At 46.7% G+C, this 13,545-nt stretch overlaps 1 protein-coding gene across 1 annotated transcript in view; it reads right to left on the reverse strand.

Annotated features, from left to right (window-relative positions):
• Nucleotides 1-1,518: 1,518 nt before the first annotated feature.
• The window catches only part of SDHAF3 (succinate dehydrogenase complex assembly factor 3), a 56,564-nt gene continuing 44,537 nt past the window's right edge, over nt 1,519-13,545 (reverse strand). Inside the window, exon 3 of the mRNA XM_040352293.1 lies at nt 1,519-1,795. Within this exon, the coding sequence (XP_040208227.1) occupies nt 1,589-1,795 (207 nt within the window). The 3' untranslated portion in view covers nt 1,519-1,588. The remainder of the gene's footprint in view (nt 1,796-13,545) is intronic.

A 13,545-nucleotide genomic window follows, 5' to 3' on the forward strand; every position in this document is an offset into this window, starting at 1 on the left:
AAATTCCACGGCTAGGGGGCGTCTACAATTTTAAATCAGGCGCATCCCCGCGCCGATCCAACAGCGCATGTGCCGTCCGCGATTTTTCCCAGCGTGCATTGCTCCAGCGTGAGCGTAACTTGCGTCCGGCCGTATTCTGAATCGACTTACGCAAACAACGTAAAAATTCAAAACTCGGCGCAGGAACGACGGCAATACCTAACATAGGATACCCCTTACATAGCAGGGGTAACTATACGCCGGAAAAAGCCGAACGCAAGCGACGTAAAAACGATGGGCGGGCGTTCGTTTCTGAATCGGCGGAACTCCTCATTTGCATATTCGTTGCGTACAGAAAACGAAACGCCACCTAGCGGCCAGCGGGAGATTGCAGCCTAAGATCCGACTGTGTAAGTCACTTACACCTGTCGGATCTTAGGGAGATCTATGCGGAACCTGATTCTATGAATCAGCCGCATAGATCCGACGGAACTCAGAGATACGACGGCGTATCAGGAGATACGCCGTCGTATCTCTATCTGAATCCGGGCCATTATATCTGTGAGCCCAAGAGGATTGTGAGACTAGTAGTCTTCCAGACTGGCGTTCCAGTTGCATGACATTACATCTGGACTACACGTCCCAGGGATCCTTGCTACAACCCGAGGGGACTTCTGGGATGTGTTGTCCAGATGTAATGTCACGCAACTGGAACGCCAGTCTGGAAGACTACTAGTCCCACAATCCTCTTGGTTGGGCTCACAGATACGATGACAGTCACTCGGGGTGCCAGAGGGTGGGGCGGATCAGGAGATATGCCCCACCCTCTCTTCTTCCTGGGCCTTGCCGAGGACACATCTCTCTGCGAAAGAGGCCGCGGCCTACCACGTGGGGATCGAGCAACTTCAACCCAGCCCCGGATGGCCTAACTCTGCTTGCTGTTCGTCAGACATCTACGCGGCACCAACCCAGCAGATCGACGATACGATCGTCTGCACTTATCAGCCATGGGTCATCGATGTCCGCTCCATTGAAGGCCGTCTTTTCCCAGGTCGCTGTCTGCAAGGCGTCTAGATGGCATGTATGTGTACAGTAGGCAAGTGGTTAAAGTGGTTCTAAAGGCTCAAGGCTTTTTACCTTCATGCATTCTCTGTATAACAATATAACAGCCCCCCTAATACTTACCTGAGCCCCATCGCGATCTAGCGATGTGCACGAGAGCTTTGGCTCTGCTGGGGTCTCTCCATTCTTATTGGCTGCGACTGCAGTGGGAGCCATTGGCTGTCAATCACAGACAATGAGGACAGAGAGGGGGTGGGGCCAAGTTGTGAACGGACATGCAGAGAAGCAGCTCGGGTTTGAGCCTGCTTGGGTGCCCCCAGAGCAAGCTGCTTGCTCTGGGGTCACTCGGCAGGCAGGAGGGGCCAGTGGTGCTGGCAGGGGACCCAAAAAGAGGAGGATCTGACCTGTATTGTGTAAAACTGCTTCACAGAGCAAGGAACTACAACATGTTAGCTATTTAACAAAAAAATAAAGAAAATAATTTAATATCACTTTAATACTAAACAAAAAATTGCTTTCCGGAGTGGAAATCTTTCTTTCTTGCAGTTTATATCTTCTGTCCCGAATCTTCGGCCACCTCAAACTGCTGCTTAGGTTTAGTGGCCTCCTGCATGAGTTCATGTAACTGTCCAATCTGCTCTGCGCTAAGTAATTCCAGCTTCTCTTCTGATAGGCTGGCTCCAAACGGGATCTTCTGTGTGTCTGGAGTATGGAGAGAGGATTTGGCTTGTTCCCACATCATTGCAGCGTAACTCTGGGAAATAAAAGATCAGCCGGTGACTCCAGTATATATGAAAAGGTAACAAACAATATTGTTCAAGGAAATAAATATCAAAGAAAAAATGCAAGCCTGTCACTGGGGCAGTGCAAAGTAGGGCTGAAACAACTAATCCATTAATTGACAACTAATCGATTATAAAAATAGTTGTCAACTATTTTTTTAACCTCTTTACCACCGGGCTTGTTTTTCAGATTCGGTGTTTACGAGACTAAAACATTTTTTTTTGCTAGAAAATTACTTAAAACCCCCAAACATTATATATATATTTTTTTCTAACACCCTAGAGAATAAAATGGCGATCATTGCAATACTTTTTGTCACACCGTATTTGCGCAGCGATCTTACAAGCGCATTTTTTTTGGAAAAAAAAAACACTTTTTTTAATTAAAAAATAAGACAACAATAAATTTGGCCCAATTTTTTTACATATTGTGCAAGATAATGTTACGCCGAGTAAAATGATACCCAACATGTCACGCTTAAAAATTGCGCCCGCTCGTGGCATGACGTCAAACTTTTACCCTTAAAAATCTCGATAGGCGACGTTTAAAAAATTCTACAGGTTGCATTTTTTGAGTTACAGAGGAGGTCTAGGGCTAGAATTATTGCTCTCGCTCTAACGATCGCGGCGATACCTCACTTGTGTGGTTTGAACACCGTTTTCATATGCGGGCGCTACTCGCGTATGCGTTCGCTTCTGTGCGCGAGCTCGTCGGGACGGGGCGCTTTAAAAAAAAATTTTTTTGGTTTTCTTATTTATTTTTATTTAGTTAATAATTTTTTACACTGAAATAAAAAAAAAAAATTATCACTTTTATTCCTATTACAAGGAATGTAAACATCCCTTGTAATAGAAAAAAGCATGACAGGTCCTCTTAAATATAAGAACTGGGGTCAAAAAGACCTCACATCTCATATTTAGACTTCAATGCAAAAAAAAGAAAAAAAAAATTGAAACTGTCATTTTTTTAAATGACAAAAAAAAAATGTTACTTCCGCCCAGCAGAGCTATGGGGACGGGTGAAGGAAATATTTCCTTCACTCGCAACCCCAGTCACTTGCCGAACAGTCCCGATCGCCTCCGCCACTACCGACGGCTCCGGTAAGCGGCGGAGGGCGCGGGAGAGCGGCGGGAGGCCCTCTCCCGCCACCGATAACGGCGATCTCGCGGCGAATCCGCCGCGGAGACCGCCGTTATCGTGTACACCACCGCCCACTGAAAAGATGGATACCTCGGTTGTGGCAGCAGCTGCTGCCGTTACCGAGACATCCATCTTTAAAAACAGGACGTCTTTTGGACATGGGGCGGTGGTCAAGAGGATAATCGATTAATTGGCCAGTTGATTAGTTAGCCTGCATATAGAATGCATTATTTGTTTACATATAAGGAAATACAGTGCAGCACACATACAGCTCAGTACACCATCCATACATGTCGCCAAGTGCCTGAGAATTTGTGAATGTGCAAGTGTGAGGAGCAATGCCTCATGGGACATGTAGTCCTGGGCAGGAAGTGAGTGGTTCTAAAGGCAGAAGTTTTTTTTTTTTTAGACCTTGCTATACTATGCTCTATACCAGTGGTCTCCAAACTGCGGCCCTTTGCTTGCCTTTATCCGGCTCTTGGGGCGCTATCCCTCCCACTGATACGAGACACTATTCTGCCATCTGACACCGATATTGGAGCACCATTTCTCCCACTAACACAACTAATAGAGCACTATTCCTCCCTATGATACCAGCAATGGGGCACTATTCCTCCCCCTAATACCAGATGTTTACTAACAATGATGCCAGGAAAATTCCCACTCCCGCTGGCCAAAGTCCGGCCCTCCAAGAGTCTGAAGGACAATAAACCGGCCCTTTGTTTAGAATGTTTGGAGACCCCTGCTCTATACTATACTTTGCAGCTTGCTATTGAGGCTCTCTGAGGGCAGGAGGAGCCAGAAACATCGGTGAGGGACCCCAGAAGTGGAGGATATATAGGAGTATATCGCGCACTTTTTTGCCCTGAAAATCCGGGCAAAATCGTGGGTGCGCGATATACGCCGATACCCGCTTTCCCGCGCCGAGTTTTGAATACTGCGCCGACATATACCGAGCCCAGTACACTCGGGTATAGTCGGCCAGTCTCGGCTTCTTCCGCGGTCACGTCCTGGACGTACAGGACGTACAGGACGTGAGCGCGACAGTTGCCGAGCCTGCCCGAGTGTACTGCGCTCGGTATATGCTGGCGCAGTATTCAAAACTCGGCGCGGAAAACGAGCGGGGAGGACGCGAGGACGCCGCAGAAGGACGCCGGACCCGCCGAAGAGGACACCGGACCCGCCGAAGAGGACACCGGACCCGCCGCAGAAGGACACCCGAAGCCGCAGAAGGACACCCGAAGCCCCAGAAGGACGCCGGACCCGCCGAAGAGGACACCCGAAGCCGCAGAAGGACGCCGGACCCGACGAGGCCGCCGCGCAAGACACCAAAACTGTAAGTCCAAAAATAACTTTTTTTCCACAGGATTGGGGGTCACTTTAGGGGTGCGCGGTATACGCGGGAGCGCGTTATACCGCGATAAATACGGTAGTTGGTTATTTATATTTACCACGGCATATGGATATTTAAGAATAAATTGGCTTTTTTTTATTTACATATTAACTAAATTGTACACCACACTTTTTTTTTTAAGATTAGTCAATTAATCGAAACAATAATCGGCCAACTAATCGATTATGAAAATAAGGGGCCATAAAGTGTGCCAAAAATAGTGTAATGTGTAAAGAAATAATAATAATAATAATTAAAAAAAAAAGTACCATTAACCACTTCCCGCCCGGTCAATAGCAAATTGACATCCTGGAAGCGATTCTGTTATCCTGACTGGACATCTATTGACGTGGGGGCGCGCAGCGCGGCGATTGGTGATGCGGGGTGTCAGTCTGACACCCTGCATCTCTGATCTCGGTAAAGAGCCTCCGGCGGAGGCTCTTTACCACGTGATCAGCCATGTCCAATCACAGCTGATCACGATGTAAACAGGAAGAGCCGTTGATCGGCTCTTCCTCACTCGCGTCTGACAAATGCGACTAGAGGAGAGCCGATCGGCGGCTCTCCTGACAGGGGGGTTTGCGCTGATTGTTTATCAGCGTAGCCCCCCCCCCACGGATGCCCACACTGGACCACCAAGGAAGCCACCAGGACCACCAGGGAAGGGGGCAACATGTGGATGGCCAGGTATGTACCCCATGGCCATCCACATGTTAAAATATATTCGCAATAGATGTCAATCAGTGCCCACAAATGGGCACTGACTGGCAACATGGGCACAACATAAAAACATATAAAAAAGTGATGCCCAGCAATGCCACCATCAGTAACATCAGTGCCACCCTTGAGTGTCCATCAGTGCCACCTCAGTGCCCATCCATGCCCATCAGTGCCACCCATAAGTACCCATCAGTGCCACCCATAAGTATCCATTAGTGCCGCCTATGAGTGCCCATCAGTGCCACCTATCAGTGATCAGTGCCCATCGGTGCCCATCAGTGCCACCTTATCAGTGCCCATCAGTGCAGCCATATCAGAGCCCATAATTGAAGAAGAAAACTAAGGCCCAGATTCTCAAAGGAGATACGACGGCGTATCTCCAGATACTCCGTCGTATCTCTGAGTCTGAGCCGTCGTATCTATGCTCCTGATTCTTAGAATCAGTTACGCCTAGATTTGTATTAGATCTGACCGGCGTAAGTCTCTTACGCCGTCGGATCTTAACTGCATATTTACGCTGGCCGCTAGGGGCGTGTACGCTGATTTACGCCTAGAAATATGTAAATCAGCTAGATACGCGAATTCACGAACGTACGCCCGGCCGACGCAGTACAGATACGCCGTTTACGTAAGGCTTTTCCCGGCGTAAAGTTACCCCTGCTATATGAGGCGTACCAATGTTAAGTATGGCCGTCGTTCCAGCGATGAAATTTGAAAATTTTACGTCGTTTGCGTAAGTCGTCCGTGAATGGGGCTGGACATAATTTCCGTTCACGTCGAAACCAATACGTCCTTGGGGCGTAATTTGGAGCAATGCACACTGGGATATGTCCACGGACGGCGCATGCGCCGTTCGTTAAAAACTCCAATCACGTCGGGTCATGATTAATTTACATAACACACGCCCACCTCGTCACAATTTGAATTAGGCGGGCTTACGCCGGCTTATTTACGCTACGCCGCCGCAACTTTTACAGGCAAGTGCCGTATTCTCAGAAGAAAGTTGCGGCGGCGTAGCGTAAATAAGCCGGCGTAAGCCCGCCTAATTCAAATTGTGACGAGGTGGGCGTGTGTTATGTAAATTAATCATGACCCGACGTGACTGGGACATATCCCAGTGTGCATTGCTCCAAAGGCGTAACGTAAATAGGATATGTTACGCCCGCACAAAGATACGGGCCTTACTTATTTACAAAAAAAAAACTTGCACAAAAAAACTTGCACAAAAAATAAAAATCGCAGAGGTGATCAAATACCACCAAAAGAAAGCTCTATTTCTGTGAACAAAATGATAAAAATTTCATTTGGGTACAGTGTAGCATGACCGCGCCAGCTGAAGTCCAAGGGAGAGGGCGAGCACGACACTCCACACCAGAGAGAAAGCCTTGCATTACTGTGTGTAGTTACAGACAGAAGAACAGGAAGTGAGGATTTCTCAGAAGAAATAAGGACATTTAAAAGCAAAATGGAAGGATGAGGTAAGTGAAGGAGGACTGCACTAAGGTAAAGGAAGCTTTTTAGGAAAAAAAATTCTACCTTTACAACCCCTTTAAGCTTCAATTTGTTTGTGGTTCTAAATCTGCTATACAAACACTTCCCTCTAACCCAGACTGACAATACTGCTGCTTGCTGTGCCTCCTGTTCTCATGCATCCAGAGTTGAGGCACTCTAATACAGGAGATGTGTTACTGGTCAGATCACCAGGTGATTATGGTATTTAACCACTTGCCGCCCGCCAATGACAAATTGACGTCGGCAAAGTAGTTGTAGAATCCTGACTGGACGTCATATGACGTCCTCAGGAATCTGAGCCGCTGTGCGCCCCCGGGGGCACGCATCGCGGCGATCGTTGTTGCAGGGTGTCAGTCTGACACCCCGCAACACCGATCAAGGTAAAGAGTCTCTCACGGAGACTCTTTACCACATGATCAGCCGTGTCCAACCACGGCTGATCACGATGTAAACAGGAAGAGCCGTTGATGGCTCGTCCTCACTCGCGTCTGACAGACGCGAGTATAGGAGAGCCGATCGGCGGCTCTCCTGACAGGGGGGTTTGCGCTGATTGTTTATCAGCGCAGCCCCCCCCTCGGATCGCCACACTGGACCACCAGGGAAGCCCACCCTGGACCACCCTTTTGCCAGGGAAGGGCAAAAAAAAAAAAAAGGGGCGAAAAAAAAAGTCTGGGCAAAAAAAAAGCATTAAAAAAAAAAAAAGATGCCAATCAGTGCCCACAAATGGGCACTGATTGGCAACATGGGTAAATCAGTGCCGCCCCACAGTGTCCATCAGTGCCACCCCACAGTGTCCATCAGTGCCACCCCACAGTGCCCATCCATGCCCAGTGCCCACCTATCAGTGCCCATCTGTGCCACCCATAAGTATCCATCAGTGCCACCCATAAGTGCCGCCCATGAGTGCCCATCTGTGCCGCCCATGAGTGCCCATTAGTGCCGCCCATGAGTGCCCATCAGTGCCGCCTATGTGTGCCCATCAGTGCCGCCTATGTGTGCCCATCAGTGCCGCCTATGTGTGCCGCCAATCAGTGCCACCTCATCTGTGTCCGTCAGTACTACCTCATCGATGTCCATCAGTGCCATCATATCAGTGCCCGTAATTGAAAGAGAAAACTTACTTAATTTACAAAAAAATGTACAGAAAAAAATAAATAAAAACATATTTTTTTTCAACATTTTCAGTCTTTTTTTTGTTGTTGCGCAAAAAAAAAAACTCATAGGTGATCAAATACCACCAAAAGAAAGCTCTATTTGTGGGGAAAAAAGTACGCCAATTTTGTTTGGGTACAGTGTAGCATGACCGCGCAATTGCCATTCAAAGTGCGACAGTGCTGAAAGCTGAAAATTGGCATGGGCGGGAAGGTGCGTAAGTGCCCTGTATGGAAGTGGTTAATACCGCTTTAGTACTTCAGTTCCGCTTTAAGAACAATTGTCATTTCAGTATGGATCCCGGTTATGTAAATGTCATCCTCCCTCTGAACAGAGAAAAGTTGCTCTCCGGCAGGAGCTGGAAGAATATTAAATATCTCCTTTCATTTACCCCTCTGCTTAGTAACATAATAAACAATCTCACTGCGACACACATACAGCAAAACAAACCTAGATTCGGAGAATGATGATCCCTGACAGGCAGTTCAGTGACTGTGTCCATCTGTTCTAACAGGGAAGGTGCTGACAAAGCGACATGAATTTTTTATAGGATGTTGCTATTTTTTGCAGATCCTGTTTGTTGCAGTTACTCACCAGAAAACACATAACGGGTGGAGGTGTAAAAAAAAAAAAAAAAAAACACTCAATAGTAAGTTAAAGCGGAAGTCTATCGGCATCATAAGTCAAAAGGTATGTAATCAAAACCAAAAAGTAGAAGAAAAGGTAACCAACGCCACAATGGTACTTCCATCATGGTTTACATACACCATTGCAGATTGCGGGTGATGCATTTTTCTGGTGTGGTTTGCGCTTTTTCTTTTTTTTTTCATTCTTTATTTTATTTTTTATTTCTTTATTTCAGAAGAAAAAAAAAAAGGCTCCAATCATTAGAACTAGGGATGTCCCGATACCACTTTTTTTAGGACCGAGTACAAGTACCGATACTTTTTTTCATGTACTCGCCGATACCGATTACCAATACTTTTTTAAAAATGCAGCCATGTCCCTAAATACAGCCTTGTCCATAATGCAGCCTTGTCCCTAAATGCAGCCATGTCCCTAAATTCAGCCTTGTCCCTAGATGCAGCCTTGTCCATAATGCAGCCTTGTCCATAATGCAGCCTTGTCCATAATGCAGCCTTGTCCATAATGCAGCCTTGTCCATAATGCAGCCTTGTCCATAATGCAGCCTTGTCCATAATGCAGCCTTGTCCCTAGATGCAGCCTTGTCCATAATGCAGCCTTGTCCCTAAATGCAGCCTTGTCCCTAAATGCAGCCTTGTCCCTAAATGCAGCCTTGTCCATAATGCAGCTTTGTCCCTAGATGCAGCCTTGTCCATAATGCAGCTTTGTCCCTAGATGCAGCCTTGTCCATAATGCAGCCTTGTCCCTAGATGCAGCCTTGTCCATAATGCAGCCTTGTCCCTAAATGCAGCCTTGTCCATAATGCAGCCATGTCCCTAAATGCAGCCTTGTCCCTAAATGCAGCCTTGTCCCTAAATGCAGCCTTGTCCATAATGCAGCTTTGTTCCTAGATGCAGCCTTGTCCCTAGATGCAGCCTTGTCCCTAGATGCAGCCTTGTCCATAATGCAGCCTTGTCCATAATGCAGCCATGTCCCTAAATACAGCCTTGTGTCCCCAAAGAGAAAGCCAAGTGCCCCCCCCACCGCCGCTGCCGTCTAGTTGATTTGCGCTTGGGGAATATAACAGCTTTCATTTGAATAGCTGTGTGTTCCCCGCCTTGCCTCGTCATGTATAGACACTCCCCCTTGCCCGGGCACTTTGATAGACAGATCACCCGTCCAATCCTGGGACGGGTGATCTGTCTATCAAAGTTTCCGGACAAGGGGGAGGGGCTATACATGACGAGGCACGGCGGGGAACACACAGCTATTCAAATGAAAGCTGTTATGTTCCCCAAGCGCAAATCAACTAGATGTCGGCAGCAGTGGGGGGCTTGGCTTTCTCTTAGGGGACTAGGCGGCAGCGGCACCAGCTCTCCTTTCCTCCATACTCGAGGACTGCTCTGCTCTGCTCTCCGCCCCCTCTCCACCCGCTCTCGGGGGGAAAAAAAGTATTGGTAAAGCATCGGGAGCATTTGCGCGAGTACTCGCGCAAATGCTCAGTATCGGTCCTGATACCGATACTAGTATCGGTATCGGGACAACCCTTATTAGAACCTACATATATTTTAACCACTCAATCCCAGCCATAGTCCTAGGACGTCCACAGGAGGAATCTCCCATCCTGGGTGGGCGTCATACTACGTCCTGGGCTTCCTGGCTGTCTAGGGGGTGCGCGCCCGCGGCGTCACTCGGGAGCCGGTGCGTGTGCCCGGCGGACGCGATTACCAGCAACAGAGCAGGGACGTGGATCTACATCCTGTCAGGTGAGAGGAGACCGAGCCAGTACAGAGGAACACTGATCGTTCTCCTCCCCTTGTGAGTCCCCTCCCCCTACAGTTAGAATCGCTCCCTTAGGTAACATATTTAACACCTTGATCACCCCCTAGTGTTAACCCCTTCCCTGCCAGTGACATTTTTACAGTAATCAGTGCATTTTTATAGCACTAAAAATTTGGGATATTTATTATAGCAAAAAGTAAAAAATATTGTGTTTTTTTTTCAAAATTGTCACTTTTCTTTTGTTTATAGCGCAAAAAATAAATACCACAGAGGTGATCAAATACCACCAAAAGAAAGCTCTATTTGTGGGAAAGAAAGGACGCCAATTTTGTTTGGGTACAGCGTTGCACGACATCAGTTAAAGTAACGCAGTGCCGTATCGCAAAAAATGTCCCGGTCATTGGGCAGCCAATTCTTGCTGAAGTGGTTAATAAATGTTTCTCTGTTTAACCCCTTATTAACCCTTAATTTACTCTAATCAGCCTTAAATAACTTCTTCTTCTCCTCAATTTAATTATTTTCCTGCTAATTTTTTATTTATTTTTTCACTTCTATTTTATAAACCATTAATAATTTAAAAAAATAAAAATGAGTTTGCTTTGTTCATTAATAGTTTTAAGCCTTTAACCACTTGCCGCCCGCCCTATTACAAAATGATGGCGGCAAAGTGGTTTCAATACCCTGACCCGACGTCCTTTGACGTCTTCAGGGTATTGAGCCGCTACGCTCCCCCGGGGGCGCGCTTTGCGGCGATCGTTGTTGCGGGGTGTCAGTCTGATATTGATATTGGGGGGCGTTTCCTTGGATACACTTATGTGTCAGACAGAGTGCCTTGAAAGTGATTCTGTCTTTTACTGGGAGCCAATGAAGGGATCTCAGTGAAGGTGAGATTGACTCCCATGTTTTTTTCCCAGTCACTAGTCGAGCGGCCGTATTTTGAACGACTTGCAGACGAGTAATTTGGTATTTGGGGAGTCCTAGATAGAGGGCATTTGCGTAGTCGAGTCTGGAATTGATAATTGTTCCCACCACGACTGCAATGTCCTCTTTCGGGATAAAGGGGGCGAGTCTGCGTAGAAGGCGCAGCAGATGGTGCGATCCACTGACCCTATTTGTGCATCCATTGTCATGTTGGTGTCGAAAATGACTCAGAGACTTTTGACTTTGGTGCTAGGGGTGATGGTTTGACCCAGAATAGGCGGGGGTGTCCATGTAGTTACTGGATGATTTTTCCAGGTGGCGTGAAACAGGAGAAGTTCTGTTTTTGAGCCGTTGAGTTTAAGATAACTCTTTGTCATCCAGTTTTCTATCAAAGTAAGGCATTTCTCTAGTCCGAGATCATGATCCTTTATGTTGCAGATGCGAAAATACAGTTGAGTGTCATCTGCATAAGAGTGGTAAAGTAACTTCTGGTTACTGATGATTTAAAAAAGAGGGCGGAGATAGATATTGAACAGAACAGGCGACAGCGGGGATCCCTGGGGGACTCCGCATGACACCGTGCGTTTTTCAGAAGTGAAAGGACCAAGTTTCACTATTTGTGATCGGTTTTCCAAGAAGGAGGAGAACCAAGATAAATCACATTGCGCAACTCTGGCTACTTCAGCTAGCTGAGTCAGTAATATTTTGTGGTCCACAGTATCAAAAGCAGCACTTAGGTCCAACAGTACCAGAAGACAAGATTCTCCTTCATCAGCCGCCTCGAGAGTGTCATCCCATATTTTGAGTAGTGCCGTTTCTGTTCCGTGACCAGGACGGAAACCAGATTGAAATGTATTGAGTAATTCATCGGTGTCTAAATGATGTTGTAGCTGTTGTACAACTTCTTTCTCCATTATCTTGGAGAAGACATTTAGGCCTGTTATGGGTCGACGATGGTTTGGGTCTTTGGGGTCAAGGGTGTTTTTTTTAAAAATGGGTTTAATTATACCTTGTTTCAGCAAGGTTGGCACCATGCCCTCCTTGAACGACTGGTTTATGAGCTGCGTGATGGCTGGTGCCAATATATTGGCGCATTCTTTCAGCAGTTTGGTTGGGATGATATCATTGGGCGCTGTGCTGTTTCGCAGAGTCGCGATGATGAGATTTTTGGTGGCATCGATGGAAATGGGTTTTAGGGTGAAATTAGTTGTTTGCGGCGATTTTGTATGGGTATTCGGTTTGTGATTTGGGGAGGGGTTGATGACGGTTCTATTTTGCTGAATACTTTCACCGATTTTTTCAATTTTATTAATGAAATAATCTGATAGTTCGTTGCAAAATTCTTGTGAATCAGAATTGGGGGCCTCCAAGCAGACTGGGTTCATAGTCTGAGAGACTACTTTGAAGAGTTCGTGGGGGCAATTTAGGGCATTTGCAATGATGTTGGAAAAGTGTTTTTTTTTTTTGGCCATAAAGAATTCTTTGTGGTATTTCTTGGTAATTACCTTATAAATGGCATGGTTTTCCTCAGAAGAGCTACTTTTCCAAGCTGCTTCCGCTCTTCTGTGCTCTTGCTTTAGCAACGACAGTTGGTCATTAAACCAGCTGGAGTTGTTTTTCCGGATGCAAGTTTTGCGTATTGGTGCTACTAAGTCGGCTGACTGTAGTAGCGCCTTGTTGATGGCGTAAAGTGTTTCTGTGGCTGTTTGCTTTTGTTGGATTGTTTTTATTTTGTTCCCTAATGTAGTTTTGAAGAGTTCCGAGTGGAGCTTCTTCTGAGATCTAGTCCAGTGAGTGGTCACCGGCTTTATTGTTTTTTTAGAGGGGGCATTTTTGGTGATTGTGAATTTAATAGCATGGTGATCTGTCCATGGTTGCGGCTCAATCTCCAGGATGTCGATTTCCAAATCTTGTTTGAAAATGAGATCAAGCGTGTGACCTGAGGCATGAGTGGGCTCATGTACTAGTTGCTGCAGACCTAAAAACGTTCCAGATGGTCGATGCAGGCGTCGGCGACGGGGTCCAGTGAGGAGTTGGCCCAAAGGTTAAAATCCCCGAGCAGCAAGAGGTGTTTGATGTTTAGGGAATAGGTGGAGATGAACTCCGTCAATGACGTGAGAAGGTGCGTTTTTGGACCGGGTGGTCTATAACAGAGTAGAATATGGACCGTGTCCTGGGGATTTGTTTGCAGTTGTAGAGTGAGGATTTCCATGAATGGAAGCGAGTTTTGAGGGTCTGGTTTGGTGATCGAGAAGTGAGTCTTGTGGATCACTGCCAGGCCTCCTCCTCTTTGCCCCTCTCTGTTTTGCGTTTAAATGCGGTAATTTACTGGCACCAGTTCTCCTAGAATGGTGTTGCAGTCGGCCGTTAACCAGCTTTCTGTGATAAAGAGGCAGTCTACATCGTGTTGTAGGATGAAATCATGGATTTCTTGCCGGTGTCTTACTGCCGATCTTGTGTTGACCAAAGAGCATGAT

The sequence above is a fragment of the Rana temporaria genome, chromosome 5 (assembly GCF_905171775.1).
Source record: "Rana temporaria chromosome 5, aRanTem1.1, whole genome shotgun sequence".
Lineage (NCBI taxonomy): Eukaryota > Metazoa > Chordata > Amphibia > Anura > Ranidae > Rana > Rana temporaria.